Here is a 19,469-nt window from a genome sequence, read left to right on the forward strand (position 1 = left end):
TGCTTGTTCTGATGAGAGGAGGTCCAACAATGAGAAGCAAATATACAGAGGTTTATTGGACCGTGTTCAAAGTCCTGAATTTCTTTGTGACCTTAGGCTCATGTATGACACACTCCATGAACTAAGTGTCCTGTCACAGGAACTTCAGGCTCATTCTATAACTCTCCTCAGAGCAGAGCATCTGCTGAAATGCACAATCAGAGTGATACATTCATTTAAAGAGAGTCCAGGTGAGAAATATGGTGAGGCTTTAGAAGCAAAAGAGAGTGGGGTGTATCGATCAATAGCCTTGAAAAGAAATACAAAGCTCAAGTCTATCAATCAAGGCCAGTTCATACAAAGACTTGTGAACAATCTTGAGCAACGCTTGTCTTTCGAAGATGAGACCATCAAGGACCTCAGCATCCTTGCTCAGAGTTAATGGCCATCAAACCCCAGCATCCGCCATGGTGAAGAACAAGTTAAGTGACTGTGCAAGCGATTTAACTTGTACACAGACCAAGCACTGAATGGGATGCGGGACCTACTGGAAGAGCCCAACAGTGAGTCCAACGACCTAAAACCACTCATTAACTGTATGAAAACATTCCCTGTCAGCACAGCAGAGTGTGAAAGGAACTTTAGCCTTATGAACAATATCAGCACATACAAAAGGGCTGTCCTACTGGTCTCAAACATATCAAACTTAATGATGATTAACATCAACGGACCCCCTACTTCCAAGTTTGATCCTAGAAAGTATACAAGGACCTGGTTGAAGAGCCACCGTGCTGCCTCTTCTATGCGTTCTAGACAATGCAGTGTGAAAACCCCTGCAGAGAGCAAGTCTGTCTGGAATATACTGTAGTACAGGTGTAGACAGGCTGTTGACAGGTTTCAAAACCTGCACTGACAATAAATCTTGTGTTCAAAATCAGTTATTTGTTATTTCATATTTATATAAGTATTGCACTACTTACCTGCCTGAAGTTAAGTCCCTTGAGCCAAAAATATGAGCACTTATTTAGAAACCCTGCATTGGGTTGAGAGAGTATTTCACTGTGGTTTTCATAAATATGTTGTAAAATGTATATATTTTTGTTCATTATATTTAACTAAATATTGTTATTATACATTCTGGCCTACACTATCTGTTGCAAATCAGCTGTTCCAAGAGATAGTTTACAAAAGAAACTACTGGTGCAGACTACTTGCAAGGTTAGAGAATAGTTGTCCAATTTTCATGTGTGGATGGACTAAGGAATAAGGAATAGTTCATTCAAAATTCATAATTATGTAGTTGTCTCTTCCTATAGTCTTTGGGCCAGTATTGATTGCAAAATCTGCACCTCTTCTGTGTCTAATATTAATTTCATAATGATCCTTACTCCGTGAAGTCAAGCAGCAGAAGTTAAGTGACAATGTGCAAATACTACTGGCCCATTTTGGGGTGAACTAAATATACAAGTCTAGTCTTCCATGTCACTATTTATAACACAGAGCGTTCATCCTTTGCATAAATTAAGAGTATACCCACTTCTCCAGGCACCACTACACCACTGGTTACGTGTATGTAAAAATGTTTTAAATTTAAGTGAGAAGTATTTGTGTGGGCAATTGGGGAAATATTTGTGCCCTCACTTGTTTATTTATGAATTGTATTTTGTGAATGTGAATTGTGCTGTGAATTTATGAATTGTATTTTGTAAATATATTCTTTTTTAGATCATTCTGGCTCCATATTTAATGCCCCATGCATGACTAGTCATAATTTAGTTGATTAGTCAAAATTCCAATTCCAGATTTCTATGTCAGATGTCAAAATTGATATTGAAGATCTCTGCAATGCAAGTTTGACTAGTCATAATACACATTGAATATATCTGCAATGTTATACTGGCTAGTCATAATATACATTGAAGATATCTACAATGCTATTTTGACTAGTCATATTGGCTTACATTAAAAAATACTTTCTGATATCTACAAATTCATTTTTACTAGTGAAATTCTAATTAAAGGTATCTACAACTGATTTTCTACTAGGTAGAATTCTAATTCAAAATATCTCTAATTGTATTCTTCCTATGAACTTTATAATTCAAGATATCTCTAATTGAATTCTCACTAGGAAAAATTGTAATTCACGATATCAGATCGGTGCGGTGTAATCAAATAAGTCCACCCGTGAACAATATGCACAGCGCTACATGAAGTCGAACGCACCATAGGTGCTTCCCATTTCTAAAATTGTGTATCCTTGTTTCCTTTCTTTGCTTCCTTTCTTCATTTCCTAGCTCTACCCTCTTATAGGAAACAAGGAAAGGATCCAAGTAAAGGAAACGAGGACAGAGGAATCAAAGGAAGATGTTTTTGTAAAATGGAATGTCCTGCACACACACGCAGGTCACTTCAAAGCGCTGTCTATGCGCAGCTGCATTCCATTGCAACGCTTTCCGTAATGTTGTTGAAACTTGATTTTTTTTTCTAATAAAACCTAATAATTTAAAATGCACTGTTAAAGATTCTGACAATTAAAAGGTGAAACATGAAATAAAACTGTATCAGAAAGGGGCGGACTTGGGTCAGTGGATATCCGGGGCTTAGCCCAGAGACATTCATGTATGCATCAAAATAGACGGGATACACTTCAAAATATGTTTGAAATTACATACAGTGCATCCGGAAAGTATTCATAGCGCTTCACTTTTTCCACATTTTGTTATGTTACAGCCCTATTCCAAAATGGATTAAATTCATTATTTTCCTCAATTCTACAAACAATACCCCATAATGACAACGTGAAAGTTGGTTTGAAATCTTTGCAAATTTATTAAAAATAAAAAACGGAAAAAAAAAACAAAAAAAAAAAACACATGTACATAAGTATTCACAGCCTTTGCTCAATACTTTGTTGAAGCACCTTTGGCACCAATTACAGCCTCAAGTCTTTTTGAGTATGATGCTACAAGCTTGGCACACCTATTTTTGGGCAGTTTCTCCCATTCTTCTTTGCAGGACCTCTCAAGCTCCATCAGGTTGGATGGGGAGCGTCGGTGCACGGTGGGCTCTGGCTGGGTCACTCAAGGACATTCACAGAGTTGTCCCGGAGCCACTCCTTTGTTATCTTGGCTGTGTGCTTGGGGTCGTTGTCCTGTTGTAAGATGAACCTTCGCCCCAGTCTGAGGTCCAGAGCGCTCTGGAGCAGGTTTTCATCAAGGATGTCTCTGTACATTGCTGCATTCATCTTTCCCTCAATCCTGACTAGTCTCCCAGTTCCTGTCGCTGAAAAACATCCCCACAGCATGATGCTGCCACCACCATGCTTCATTGAAGGGATGGTATTGGCCAGGTGATGAGCAGTGTGTGGTTTCCTCCAGACAGCTATTCAGGCCAAAGAGTTCAATCTTTGTTTCTCATGGTCTGAGAGTCCTTCAGGTGCCTTTTGGCAAACTCCAGGTGGGCTGTCATGTGCCTTTTACTGAGGAGTGACTTCCGTCTGGCCACTCTACCATACAGGCCTGATTGGTGGAGTGCTGCAGAGATGGTTGTTCTTCTGGAAGGTTCTCTCTCTACAGAGAAACGCTGGAGCTCTGTCAGAGTGACCATCGGGTTCTTGGTCACCTCCCTGACCAGGCGGCCAGCTCTAGGAAGAGTCCTGGTGGTTCCAAACTTATTCCATTTACGGATGATGGAGGCCACTGTGCTCATTGGGACCTTCAATGCTGCAGAAATTTTTCTGTACCCTTCCCCAGATCTGTGCCTTGATACAATCCTGTCTCGGAGGTCTACAGACAATTCCTTGGACTTCATGGCTTGGTTTGTGCTCTAACATGCACTGTTAACTGTGGGAACTTATATAGACAAGTGTGTGCCTTTCCAAATCATGTCCAATCAACTGAATTTACCACAGGTGGACTCCAATCAAGTTGTAGAAACATCTCAAGGATGATCAGTGGAAACAGGATGCACCTGAGCTCAATTTTGAGTGTCATGGCAAAGGCTGTGAATACTTATGTCCATGTAATTTTTTTTCGTTTTTTATTTTTAATAAATTTGCAAAGATTTCAAACAAACTTCTTTCACGTTGTCATTATGGGGTATTGTTTGTAGAATTTTGAGGAAAATAATGAATTTAATCCATTTTGGAATAAGGCTGTAACATAACAAAATGTGGAAAAAGTGAAGCGCTGTGAATACTTTCCGGATGCACTGTACTCTTACTCTACAGATACCAGTCAAAGAACCCTATCTTTCTGTTTAATTGCATTACACTAAACACAGCTTTAAGTTATTTAATCTAGCACTGTGAATATACAATACCTCACCTTTCCTGTGAAGTCTCTGCATCATTTCTACACTGTCTCTGCCTCATAGAGTCTTGTCTGATCTTCCCATGCTGTGCTGTTGTCTGCTTTCCTGCTCTCTACACAGCATTTTCTTTTCACCATACCTTCTCTCCTTTCCATTTGTGTTGGCTGCTCTCCCTTTCTCACTCCACTGTAATTTCTTCTCTCTTCTCCTCTCCACACTTGTTTTCTTCTCCTTCATTGTACAGTATCTTTTCATTCCTCCTCTGTTGTTTCTATTTTTAATATGTTCTCCTCATATCTTCTCCAGACATGTTTTGCTCTCATTTATCCTTTCTCCTCTCCACTCATTTTTAATTCTCTAGTCATTTTCTTCTCTTTACTCCTTTTCTCCTCTCCACTCATTTTTTCTTATCTCTTCATTCCTCCTCTCTTGTTTCCATTTTTTATATGTTCTCCAGACATTTTTTGCTCTTATTCATCCTTTCTCCTCTCCACCCATTTTTCTCAATATCCCTTTCCACTCCCTTTCTCCTCTTCTAGTCAGTCCACTCCATTTACCCTGTGTATTTCCCTTTTTCCTCTTTTTGTAAATGTTAATTTATGCATTATGAACTAACATGAAGAAACAATGAACAATAGTATTTTAAAAATGTATATTTACAGATTAAGATTAATACATGCTGTAAAACTGTTGATGCATTAACTAATGTTAACAAATAGAACATGTTTGTAAAGTGTTTTTTTATCTGATTTTTTCCTCCTTCCATCCCATTTACAGTGTGTCTGAGTCTGGTTCTCTCCTCTACTGTTTTGATGATGGTAGAATAAGACAGTATCATCTTGATTCCATTTGGGCAAATCTGTCAGTCACCTTCTCATGGTCAACAGCAGCAAATGCTCCTTCTCATTTGACATTACTGCCAGGTGGTTAAGCCTGTCTTGGTCCATGGTGTTTCTTAACCATGTATGCAGTCAACACAAGGCCCTAAACGAACGTTCATAGCTGCAACTACTAATTGGGATTGTCAGTGCCACTTGAAATACTGAATACAATGTGGGAAACATGTCAGCATTTAACAGCTTGTACACACTATGTCAGGAATTACTTCTTTCTCCTTTCTTTTGTTCAAGAAGTTTTAAGCCACCAGGAGCTCCTCTGACTGCAAGTCAATTTTATAATATGTGGCAAGAATCTTGAGGGGGTCATCATCAAGAAAGGTGTCTGATGCTGGGTGACAGGCTTGAATGCATTTCATAAGATCAACTCCTACTCCTGAGAAACGATTATCAATCTCTTGAATCATTCGGTCAAGGCATGGGTAGTACAATGTACACCTGAAGTCATCTGAAGAACTGATTTCTGAGGATGTACTGCATGCTGCCTCCTCAACATGATCATCCAGCCTCTTCTGTTTGCGTCTTAAACCTACAGAAGGCCCTGGAATGTTATTTGCCTCACACAAGGCCTTTGTCCTTGCATATAACTCAGCAGCATGCTGAGCTGTGCGTTGTTCTTTAAGAGAGTCATGGACTGCTGTTTTGTACTGAACTGCTTGTCCCAAGTCTACAGTTTCCCTCTGCAGGTATCTGTGGAGGCCTTCAGTGATGGATAGAAGTTTATGAAATATCAGCAGCATGTAGAGAGTCTTAAACTTGCTGAGTCTGGACTGGAGGCCTACAGTCATTGGTGTTTAAATTTTGTCAAGATACTGCAGAACAGCACAGAAGTTGTCAATTACAGCATTGACAAACTTCACCTGACATGCCCAGCATGTTGTTGACAGCTGTCCAAGCACAGTTGATTGTAGTCCAAGCTGTTTTTGAACATCAGCAAACTTTTGGTGATTCAATAGAGATGCACTGTAAAAAGATTAAACACTCTCCAGTAAATAAAAAAAGTTGGTGGCTTCTGGTATTGCCTTGCATGTATGGCACAGCACAAGATTTAATTAATGTGCATAGCAGTGAAGGTATACTGCTTCTGGATGACGTACTCTGAAGCGGGCCTGTACACACCCCACAGCTCCACTCATGACTGAAGCACCGTCATATGCTTGTGCAACACACATTAGATGGTCAATTTTATGTGACTGCAGCATTTGCTCTATTGCATCTGTGATGGTCTGTGCATCAAAACCATCCAGTTTGCAAAGACCAAGCAAATTTTCCTTGACTCTGCCCTCAGGCATAACATAACGCACATACACGGTTGTTCAGAGTGCCTGTTCTGTGCCTCATCTGCCATCAAAGCATACATGTTTGACATTTTAATTTATTTCATGATGTTTTCTGTGACCTCTTCTGAAATACATGCAATCATTTCATTGTGTGATGAGTGAGACAGATGGGTAGCATGGGATAGAGCATTGTACCGCTGTAGAAATGGGTCAAACTGTGTGAGAAGGTTCATGCACTCAAGAAAGTTGCCCTGATTTTGACTCTGACTCTGTTCATTATGCCCATGGAATGCAATCCCTTGTTTCCCTAGAAATTACATCACAGCCTCAATACAATGGAGGCTGTCATGCATTCCCTGTTTTTTGTCTAGACTTTTATGTTGAAATTCTTGTTTAGTTCCCTGTTCCTGTCTTCTGTGTTAGTTTTGTAGTCCTTTGTAGTTTTATTTCATGATTGGTTCTCCCTGATTGTTTCCCCAGATGTTCCTCATTCCCTGATTGTTTTCCCAGGTATTCCTTGTTTCCCCTGGTTTGTTTGTCAGTCTTCACATGTATTGTCATGTTCTGTACCTGGTTCCCTGTGTTTTGTTTTTATTTTATTCTGAGTTACCTTGTTCATCTTTTGTTTACATTAAAAGCTGCATTTAGATACTCCATCCTTGCCTGCCTCGTTACAGAGGTATTCACGTCTCTCAGTTATTTCTCCTACACTAGCACTATGCAGCTGTTCTGCGATATCTCTGTGTGCTTGAGTTGTTTTGTAGCTCTTGCTGTGCGTTCAAAATGCACTACATGGACGCCTTTCACAGTTGCGCACCATCTCCGTGTCAACAACTCCATCTCCCACTGAAAGCAATAGACGCACTCCACACGCGAACATGGATAGGGGAAAATGGGGTGGCGGACACCATAACCTGGGCCCCCAGGGTGTTGTGGGCATCGATATACATTAGGTTGGTTTGAATATGTCAACCGTGCCACCATCTTGGAACGGTCAACAAGGAGAGCTGTTTGAATGCAAGTGAATGGAGGAGATGCCTCAGACTGCTGCATAAACTGTTTTTGTGTGGAAACAGTAATGAATTGAAAAAGTAATTAATTGACTGACTTGGTGTTAATTTTCAGTTTGCCATGATATATTCATTTGTAGATGACTGTATTTGCAGTTTGCTATGAAAAAAATAAATAAAATTTAAGTCAGGAAATTGCATCAAGTAAGATTTATTTACATTAACTTACAATTATAAAACTCTGAAAAGTTCTATATATAAATACAACTTACTATGTGTAGTAATATGACCTTACTATTGGTGTTATATAATATTTTGGACTTTAGATTAAAAAACAAATTTATGATTTGAATAAACAAACATATTATGGCTGTTTTTGGAGTTAGATTCCTTTATGGTAATGACCCATCTATCCCATTGCTTTTATGATCACTAGTACCACCGTTTATATATTTGAAGCTTCCAGCATCAGACAGTGCTCTGATTTTCAACATTATTTATAAGAGCGTTTTACCAATATTCAGTTTAATTTGGAATTTTATATAATCTAAAATGTTGCCCAATGTTTATGGAGAATCAGATAATGTGAAAGTTGGCTGGAAAAGACTCCAGACTGTTGCAGACCATATGCTTTCATGTGTTAACAAACGGCTCCTGACCGTTCCAATATGGCGGACGTGCCAGCATATCACGGTCCATTGGAACAGCTGCTAATAAGGTATCTATGTATGTATATGTATGGTTGTGGGCCCCTGGGCTTCAGCCTGTGTAAGCCCATGCATTAATGTGCCCCTGCTAACAAGCAACGAAAAAACAAACATAAAAAACACGAATCCATCATAATTTTTATTTGGTAATGGAAAAGATTTATCACACCAAAAATGATAAATAAAAAAAAATGCAAATGCTGGAGAATATGATTACAGCCTCCTGAAAATAGTGTGCACCACTTTCATACAGGAGTATAACAACCTCGCTGGAAGTCGCAGAGGTCTGAGCACTCTAGATCTATCAAATATTTAATTCAATGTTTCCCCTCTTAGTCTCTGAGCAAAGCATTGTTTAGTCATCAAAGAGAGATTTACTATTGTGTGTGTATATGACTAAAAGAGAAATAAATGTTTTAAAAACTGGAGACTTCCTGGTGATCACTGGTCACTCCAATGATGGGAAAAGCATATATGCCAATTCAGGGTTCCCTCTCTTTTCAAGGCACAATTTTCCAGGACATTTTATGTGTCCAACTGGTGTAATATTTAAGCAAAACACACAAGAGGTCATGATGTATATTGTGGTAATTAGATGATTATTTTTTCTAAATTCCGAATGTGACAGTTATTTCAATTTTATTATCAAAATGATGTCTAATCATATGAATTTATCAAAACTTTGATTAAATGAAAATAGATTTATTTTAATAAAAATGTTCTACATAATAATGCATAATCTTTTTTATCAAATAAAGAGCTTTTATACAAAATCCTTACAGCAAAATCTGAAACAACACTGGATATATTTGTCAAATGAAATGCTGCAAAACAGAACATCACAGATGTGAGATACTGCTTTAACACATTATTATTACTTATAGTAAACATTACAATACTATACAGTAGTAATATATGTATATACTTTCCCCCATTTATGCGTTCATTTAAATCAAGCTTTTATTTTTCCCTTTCTGTGTGTTTTTGATGGAAGTTTCTCACATCCGGATAAGCAGTTGGCTACATGGCCCATTGTGATAATTAAACTCCAAAAAGCTGTAATATAATTAAATAAATGTATAGTCTGTATGTGATGTGCACTTCAGAGCACCCTGCTTTCTGTTTTCTACTACCACACACACACACACACACACACACAGACAAAGCGGGCATGATGATGACAAGCTGTTTTTAGTGTATGAGTGGCCAGCTTCACACATTCATTTTGAAGTGTGTGGCACATGCAGATGATATATTTATTTAATTAATTTGCAGTCTTTTCCGGTTTAATAATCACAATAGGTCATATCATGATTTTAATTTGATTAATTGTGCATTCAGACAATAATTTTCATCTTCAATATGTCAAATTCCATCACATTCCGTGTTTTATAGCTAATTACATTTTTATGACTGATTTCCGTGATTGCTGCCGTGTTTTCCGCATCGTGAAACTCATAGTGGCTTACGTGTGGTAACCAACATATGAGTGGGCTCACTGATCACTGAATTATTAAAATGAATTCACATCCCAAGGTGTAAAGGTCGAATCACCACGCTACCACCTCGGAGTGTGATTTCATTTTTTTTAAATCAGTGATTCGACCATCGTCATTTTCTAAAGTTTGTAACTTAAATGTTTAAGTAGTTAACTAAGGAACGTGGAAATAGAGACTCCAGCCACTATTGTTAAATGCATTTCGGGTGCCAGAGTGTCCGACATCAGATCAAATTGTGCTGGCGAATGCGAAATGTAGATTTTCTAAAATTGTTATTCATGTCGGCACTAAGGATGTCCGGCTTCGCCAGTCGGAGATCACTAAAGATAATGTTAAAGAGGTGTGTGAACTTGCAAAAATGACGTCAGACACTGTAATATGCTTTGTCCCCCTCCCTGCTCATTGTGGTGATGAGGTTTATAGTAGATTAGTGTCACTGAATGGCTGGATGTCTGAGTGGTGTCTGGAGAATAGCATAGTATTTATAGACAAATGGAAGAGTTTTTGGGGTAGACCTGACCTGCTAAAGAGAGACGGACTCCATCCCTCTAGGGAAGGTGCCGCTCTCCTCTCTAGTAATTTGGCTCATAGTCTTAATAATGATAATATTAGACTAACTAGGGCCCAGGTCAGGAAGCAGACCAACTGGATAATCCAAACATCTTCTAGCTGCCTTGAGATGTCACACAGTTCACATAAACTACAGCACATAGAGACTGTGTCTGTTCCTCAAACTACCAAACACAAACCCCTCCCTAAATCATTAAGAAAAAATTTGATTAAGGTAAAACTTCAAATAACAAAAATAAATAAATAAATAAATAAATAAATACTAAATAGAAGATAAACATCATATAAAGGCAGGGCTACTAAACATGAGATCTCTTTCAACCAAAGCACTAATTGTAAATGAAATTATTACAGATTATAATTTGGATGCACTCTGTTTGACTGAAACCTGGCTTAATCCGGATGAATATATTAGTTTAAATGAATCTACTCCCCCAGGTTATTGTTATAAACATGAGCCTCGCCTGAAGGGTCGAGGAGGAGGTGTTGCTGCAATTTACAGTGAAATTTTTGGTGTTACTCAGAGGACAGGATATAAGTTTAAGTCTTTTGAACTAATAATGCTTAATGTGACACCATCAGATACAATTAAAAAATCTCTGTCATCTTTTGCACTTGCTACAGTATATAGATCACCCGGGCCGTATTCTGGTTTCTTTGGTGAATTTTCAAATTTTATATCAGATCTAGCAGTTACTGTGGATAGAGCTTTAATTGTTGGTGATTTCCACATTCACTTAGATAATGAAAATGACACATTGGGATTAGCATTTATCGATATTCTAAACTCTCTTGGAGTCAGACAAAATGTGACAAGACCAACTCATCTCCATAATCATACGCTAGATTTAATTCTGTCATATGCCGCAGAGCATTGATATCTCAGATCATTACCTCGTCTCTTGTATGCTGCGATCAGCTAATGTTCCTCAATCTACACCACGCTATCGTTCAGGTAGAACTATTCATTTGACCACTAAAGATAGCTTCACTAATAATCTTCCAGATTTATCTCATATACTCAGTAAGCCAAAAAGTCTAGAAGAATTTGAAGTAATATCAGAAAATATAAATAGTCTTCTCTAGCACTCTTGATAATGTCGCCCCACTTCGATTAAAGCAAATTAATGAAAAAAGCCTCACACCATGGTACAATGTTCACACTCATGCTCTTAAGAGAGCAGCTCGAAAAATGGAGCGCAAGTGGAAGAATACAAAATTAGAGGTATTTTGCTGTACTTAGAAGGATAGTGTCTGTAGCTACTGCAAGGTCAGCATATTTTAGCAAACTCACAAAAAACTAACCACAACAATTCTAGGTGTTTATTCAGTACTGTGGCTAAATTGGTTAGGAATAAAGCCTTAACTGAACCAGATATTCCGTCGGAGCACAATAGTAATGACTTCATGAATTTCTTCACTGATAAAATTTCAATAATCAGAAATAAAATTGGAATTATGCAATCAACTGTCACAGTACCACAGAAAACAGTATCTCATAATTTTCCTCACAAGCAACTTCCTTCGCTGTCATAGGTCATGAAAAGCTAACAAAACTTTTATGTTGTTAGATGTATGTTAGATCTAATACCAACTAAGCTCTTAAAAGAGATATTCACTGTATTCACAGAACCTCTTCTTAATATTATTAACTCTTTGCTATCCTTAGGACATGTTCCAAGAAACTTTAAAATGGTAGTTATCAAACAGCTTATTAAGAAGCCACAGCTTGATCCTGGAAAATTGGCTAATTTTAGACCGATTTCAAATCTTCTGTCTATGTCGAAAATACTAGAAAAGGTAGTGTCCTCCCAACTATGTTCATTTCTACAGAGAAATAGTATATATGAACAATTTCTGTCAGGATTTAGGCCCCATCACAGTACAGAATCTGGACACATCAGAGTTACAAATGACTCTAATCATCTGATCGCGGCTGCATTTCTCTTCTAGTGCTTTTAGATCTTAGTGCTGCCTTCGACACCATAGATCACAAAATTCTCTTGAATAGGCTACAGAATTATGTTGGCATTTGTGGACTTGCATTAGCATGGTTTAGGTCCTATTTAGCAGACCACTACCACTTTCTGTGTAAACGAGGAATTGTCAAATCAAACAAAAGTTAAGTATGGAGTGCCACAGGGATCAGTTTTAGGGCCTCTGCTTTTCTCCTTATATATGCTTCCCCTGGGAGATATTATCAGGAATTGTGTAATAAGTTTCCACTGTTATGCCGACGATACTCAATTTTATATTTCTTCGAAACCCGACAAAATTTCACAATTCTTCTACTCAATTCCGACAAAACAGAGGTACTAATTATTGGACCAAAAACCTCTCAAAATAAGCTGTTAAAATATAATTTGACTCTCGATGGATGTACTCTTACTTCATCTTCTACAGCGAAGAACTTAGTTGCTATATTTGATACCAATGTGTCCTTTGAAAATCAAATTTCACAGCATTCTTCCACCTCAGAAATATTGCTAAGTTATGACACATGCTTTCTGTTGCTGATGCTGAAAAACTAATTCATGCGTTCATGATTTTAAGACTAGATTATTGTAATGCATTACTGGGAGGATGTTCTGCAAGTTCAATAAATAAACTTCAATTGGTTCAAAATGCAGCAGCCAGAGTGCTGACTAGAACCAAGAAATATGATCATATTAGCCCCATTTTATCATCGTTACATTGGCTCCCTGTTAAATTTCATCTTAATTTTAAAATTCTGTTAACTACATACAAAGATTTGAATGGTCTAGCTCCACGGTTCTTAAGTGACATTCTACCATGCTATATTCCATCACGTTCATTACAATCGCAAAATTCTGGCCTGATAATAGTTCCTAGAATATCAAAATCCACAAAAGGAGGTAGATCATTTTCCTATTTAGCTCCTAAACTATGGAACAGTCTCCCTAACACTGTTCAGGATGCAGACACACTCACTCAGTTTAAGTCTAGACTAAAGACTCATCTATTTAGCCAGGCATACACCTAATTTATCCATCAACTCACAATTAGGCTGCTTTAGTTAGGTCTGCCAGAACCAGAAACATTTATCACGCTCTATAATTCTGCAAAAAATGTAATGGCTTCTACGCTAATAATATTCTATTTGTTTCCCTGTCTCAACTTCGGGATTCATATCCCGAGGTTACCAGAGCCGGCCAGATCCACCTCCGTTTGCTTGGTTTTGGACTCCACTGCTGTCTGTCTCTTGAGTGATGACGACTAAACGCAGCTGGTGCCAGCCAGACATCACTTCAGTCAATTACTATAGACTTCAGGTGATGAACTGATGCCAACTCCAACCATAAGTCATGGGATACTTCATATGCCACTGCCTGAACCTTGGACTTAGGATAGACCTCACCGAAATGACCTGCTGGTTGAACTGCGATGCACCTCACTGATCTCTGCCTGTATTACCTTGGTCTAATGATGGACCAAACTCTTAAAATGGAATACACAGACTTTCAATTATTTGCCAACAAAAGCCTTCATCGGCCAACTAAAAAAGGACAATGCATCAATGTGAACTTCTGCCGATAATCCAGGATGGACTTCAAAGACATTAGTCATTAATCTTACAGTTCATACAAAATCTTTGTTTAAACACTGACCCTTAACACTTACTTAGTTTACTAATTTTAAACCATGACCTGCACTGCACATAAATAACTAATATTGGCAATATATTCATGCTGGTTAGCCAGAGGGGAACTGGCCCCCACATTCAGCCTGGTTTCTCCCAAGGTTATTTTTCTCCATTAACCAACATCTTATGAAGTTTTGTGTTCTTTGCCACAGTTGTCTTCGGATTGTTCACTGGGGTTCTAAATACGATTATGATTTAATTATTTATTTTTATACACAATTTACAATCATATTTCATCAAACTACACAATGATGACTCTAAGACTTTATAGATATTACAGTTTTTATTTTCTGTTAATGCATGATTTTCTGTAAAGCTGCTTTGAAATGATGTGTGTTGTGAAAAGCACTATACAAGTTAAAATGACTTGACTATATCAATACTTAAAACATTTGGTCAGAGCAGAAATGACAGATGAGAAGAGCATGTACGTGGCAGGGCTTTGTTCATGAAAGTCAACTGTTGATGTTGTTTTTACAATTCACAGCCGCCAGCTGTGACAAAACGATATGAATTTGTGTATTTGTGACCTATTTCACGTCTTGATCGTTACTATGATTTTGTGCATGTAACGAACACCTTGTTATTGACACAGCCAAAGAAATTAAAAGTGGCAAGAAAAAGTATGTGAACCCTTTGGAATTACTTGTATTTATGTATAAATTTGTATTAAGGGTGGCAAGGTGGCTCAGTGGTTAGTACTGTTGCCTCACAGCAAGAAGGTCCTGGGTTCAAGTCCCAGCTTAACTGGGCCTTTCTGTGTCCATGTTCACATGGGTTTCCTCCAGATCCAAAAACAAGTTGAATTGGAGACTCTAAATTGCTCTGTGAGTGAGAGTCCTCCAGCCACTGGGGGTTGTGTCAGGAAGACATCTGCTGTAAAACCTGTGCCAAGGCAAAAATGCAGATCATGGATGGTCTGCTGTGCCAACCCCAAATGGGGGCAGCCAGAAGATGATGTATAAACCTGTATTAAAATCTGGTTTGATCTTCATCTAAGTTACAATAATGAACAAACACAATCTGTTTTAACTAATAACACACAAATTATTGTATTGTTCTTGTACATACTGAATACATCATTCAAAAATTCACAGTGTAGGTTGGAAAAAATGTGAACCCCTAGGCTAATGATGTCAACAAAAATGTATTCAAGTCAGGAGTTGGCAAACCTGGCATCCAATTAATGAAATGAGATTGGAGGTGTGGGTTAGAGCTACTTTGACTTATAAAAAGCACTCAAACATTTTAAGTTTGCTATTCACAAGTAGCATCTGTTGATGTGTACCGTGCCTTGCAAAAAAGAGATCTCAGAAGACCTTCAATCAAGATTTGTTGCTTTGCATAAAGTTGGAAAGGGTTACAAAGTTATCTTGAATAGCTACAATATTCATCTGTCCACAGTTAAACAAATTGTCTATAAATGGAGACGATTTAGTACTGTGGCTATTCTCCCTAGAAGTGTCTGTCCAGCCAGGATGACTCAAAGGGCACACTACAGAATGCTCAATGGGGTAAAAAAAAGAACCTTAGAGTGACAGCTCATGGCTGGACACCATGAAGAAAGCTGCTGTTTCCAACAAAAACATTGCTGCGCACCTGACATTTGCCAAAGACCACCTTGACAGTCCAAAACACTACTGAAAAAATGTTTTGTAGACTGATGAAACTAAGGTTGAATTGTTTGGGGAAAACATGCAGCAACTACATATGGCATAAAAAGGGCACAGCATAGCATACCAACATGAAAACATAATGCCAACGGTGAAGTACGGTAGAGGGAGCATCATGATTTAGGGCTGCTTTGCAGCTTCACGGCCTGGACCACTTGCCATCGTCGAAGTAAAAATTAATTTCTACGTTTATCAAGATATCCAACGGGACAATGTCAGGGTAGGTGTGTGCCAACTGAAGCTCAGTAGAAGCTTGGTGATGCAGCAGGACAATGACCCTAAACATCTAAGTAAATCCACTTAAAAATTAAGGGTGTAAAAAAAATATTGTATCGTATTGTATCGTACAATACGACTCTCACTATACAATACCATATGTATCGTATGATACATAAACAAACACATTATAGTGTAATTAAAATCAAGTGGTGCAATATTGAGAACTGCGGAACAGTCTCCTCCCCGGACAGGCGGCGTTGAGGGCTCACAAGAAAACAGAGCAACACACTTTTCGAAGATCGATGGCAAATGGCAAGTAGATTGTACTGTAGAGTACAGCTTTTCACATTTGCCAAACAACGGTGTCATGTCCTCATACTACAGTACATCAAACATGTTTTATTTACGCCTATATCACTGTACAAATCAGTGGATTTGCGAGGCAGAAACAGCGGCAGTAAGTTTAACAGCCGCCTCTCCCAGCCAACACTTAGCGTGACATGCACAGCAAAACGCTCATAAGTTATGAGTCATAACCATCAAAAAAAACGAAAATGTAAGAAACCCACGTATACATGAGACTTATAATTATCTGCTTTTGACTCCGAAATGTAAACAGCTTGGAGAACAATATTTGCACACATATTATAAGCTGGTAATAACACCGGTAAAGTTTACATGCAAAGTGCAACAGGGGGAAGAGGGCAAATAAAAATTGTGTGCACCAATCGGTTTTGCTCAAACCGCTAAATAATATTGGATTATGTACATATATCGTAAAACCAGAGGTCAGATTCCTCTCAAGTTTTTTTTTTCATCACTAAATAACATTGGAAGGAGTTTGTTCCTTGCAATAGTTACTTCAGCTTGTTCACAGGGTCTTTCAGACAACAAGGCATGATTTTCTATTAAGCTGCTCTGAAACTATGTGTATTGTGAAAAGTGGTATACAAATATAAATAACTAGGAATGTAGACAAACTTATTTTCTCAAGAAAAACATGAAAATTTTGAGTTCATATTAGTTTTTCTCAACAATCAAACAACATAAATGCAGTGCTGTTGTTTAAGTTACTTAGAGCTCTGCTTTTTGTTGCCAATGTCAGATACTTTTGTGGCATTTATGATTTAAAAGACATTTATGTAGAATCCTTGAATAAGTTTGAGTGAACATTTGTGGGTGCTCGTATCGTATCGTGAGGGTATGCATCGTATCGTGAAATTCGTGTATCGTTACATGCCTATTCAGAATGGCATCAAAAAAAGAAAATCCACCTTTTGGAGTGACTCAGTCAGAACCCAAAAGAGATGCTATGGAATGACCTTAAGACAGCCGTTCACACCAGACATAATAAGAATATGGCTGAGCTAAAGCAGTTCTGTAAGGAAGAATAGTCCAAAATTCCTTCTGAACGTTGTGCAGGTCTAATCCGCAGCTACTGGAAATGCTTGGTTGAGGTTATTGCTGCCAACAGAGGATCAACCAGCTATTAAAACCAAGAGTCACTTACTTTTTCCACAGCACAGTGAATGTTTAATGGGATGTGTTCAATAAAGACATGAAAGATTATAATTGTTTGTGTTGTTAGCTTAAGCACACTGTGTTTGTCTGTACTTGTTACTTGGATGAATATGAGATAACATTTTATGACCAATTAATGTATAAAAACAGCTAATTCCAAAGGGTTCACATACTTCTTGCCACTGTATGTTCTAGGACATTTAGGTATTTTTCTTATTTTCTATGACTTTTCCAAGACAGGAAAACTGATTTGCAATATTCTAGGTTTTCCAGGACACGTCGGAACATTGAAATTCCAAACTCATTTGCCCAGACATACAAATGCCAGAAAAACTCAAGGTTTGTAACTGTTGTTGGTTTTTGCACCACTGTATACTTGTCATCAGTGACCGTGGAAAATGTCCCTAGATGTAAATTTTGTCTGATATCTGACTAAAGAAAAAGTAGCCAGCAAATCTAGAAACAATGCACCAAACAATGAACTAGGCTACTCCTAACATCACATCATCTACTATGTCTAACCACAAATAATAATAATAATAATAAAATGCATGATTAAACTTTTAAACTCTTACCAGCGTTCTATATGAAAACATATTATATGCAAATGTCAGAAGAACAATGAGAAAAATGGATTGGTTAAAAAAAATATATATATATATTCTTTATAACATTTTGTTGACCAAAAGTAATGTGTGTCCCACACAAAGCAACATATTCAAGCCAAGAACAAGCCGAATTTACTCTAAAGCAAAAATCATTTTCAATCAACCAACTTTCTCACCTTCCCAGAGTTACAAGTCTTTGGTTGTACATGAGGCCAGAGCTTGACTCTAATTTGCTGCATTCATTTCATGACCTTCTTAGAAAAAAGAAATCATTTCAAGGTAAAAACACAGTATCCAATAATTGGTTGATGATACTATGACATCAGCACAGTTGCATTCAGTTTGAATCTTCTATCCCATGATGTTTGAAAGGAGAATGGCAGAAATGGTACAGAATGTCCATTAGTTTTAGGGTGCATGTCCCATGTATGCATCTTCTCTCTCTTCATCTACTGAAGGATCTTGAGGGTCCCTCCTTTGATTGGCAGCTCTGTAAGTGGAAAGACGCTCATCAATTCTACGTTTAGGTTTCCAATTTTCTTCCATGTAAAAATATAAACAAAATAAAGACCACATGAAAAAGACATTTAAACTTGGAAGTATCCAAGTAGTATCACAATCAAAGTTGTCTTACCTTAGCCTCATTTCAGGATCCTGAAAAACAGCAAAGAACAGAGGTCACACTATACAGCTGGCTATTCTAAAATTACTATTGGCCATTCTAGAACTGCTGTTCTGACTCCATTCTGGTGTGGAATGCCCACTTTTCACTATACAATCAATTTCTGCTTTAACTTTACTTTTTGTTGTTGTTGAATCTACTGTTTCAATATATCACATTTTAATGGAAGTAAAATATGCTGTGAATGCAGTTTTACGCTGACATTTTTATAGCATAAAAGTGACATGGTAAGACAAGTAGCAGCTTGTAGATAGCAAGATACAAATAGAGCGCAACAGTCTGGTTCTGGAAGTAAAAATCCTATTTATTTTCTTCATGGTATATGCCTCTATTCAAGCCACCAGTCCGAGTTATTTCAACTTTATTTCTTAAAAAATAGTTAAATAGCTGTATTCCTTCCTAAACTACAAACTATCCATGATCCAGTAAAGAAAAAAAATCCACCAATTACAGAATCGCAGCCAATAAAAGCTCTCCAAAAGAGCTCTGCAGCGACCGCCCACTTCCATGTCACACTGTGAATGACGCAATTGACTCGGTCTCCCTACACTCTCAAACTACATGAATATTTGTAAATATAAAAATATTTTGCAGTTACACTAAATATATGTTTTTTTAACTTACAATCAACGGGGTCATGACATCCTCTTTTTTTTTTAAATTGTATTATTATTTTACTTGAGGTCCACTGATAATGTTAATAAAGTTTTTTTCATTTTTTATTTTATTTTTTATTTTTTTTGCATCAAAACAGTTATAATTTTAGTAATATATGACGATTTTACACCCCAGCTCTGGCCCTCTGACTGAAGCACTCGGCCTTAGTGTCTTTTACACCTTTCATTCT

At 37.6% G+C, this 19,469-nt stretch overlaps 1 protein-coding gene across 1 annotated transcript in view; it reads right to left on the bottom strand.

Annotated features, from left to right (window-relative positions):
- Positions 1-14,101: 14,101 nt before the first annotated feature.
- Positions 14,102-19,469, bottom strand: part of LOC127435778 (tripartite motif-containing protein 44-like) — a 40,933-nt gene continuing 35,565 nt past the window's right edge. Inside the window, exons 5-6 of the mRNA XM_051689475.1 lie at positions 18,575-18,594; positions 14,102-18,430 (exon numbers count right to left, since the gene is read on the bottom strand). Coding sequence (XP_051545435.1) covers positions 18,349-18,430; positions 18,575-18,594 — 102 coding nt within the window. The 3' untranslated portion in view covers positions 14,102-18,348. The remainder of the gene's footprint in view (positions 18,431-18,574; positions 18,595-19,469) is intronic.

The sequence above is a fragment of the Myxocyprinus asiaticus genome, chromosome 46 (assembly GCF_019703515.2).
Source record: "Myxocyprinus asiaticus isolate MX2 ecotype Aquarium Trade chromosome 46, UBuf_Myxa_2, whole genome shotgun sequence".
Lineage (NCBI taxonomy): Eukaryota > Metazoa > Chordata > Actinopteri > Cypriniformes > Catostomidae > Myxocyprinus > Myxocyprinus asiaticus.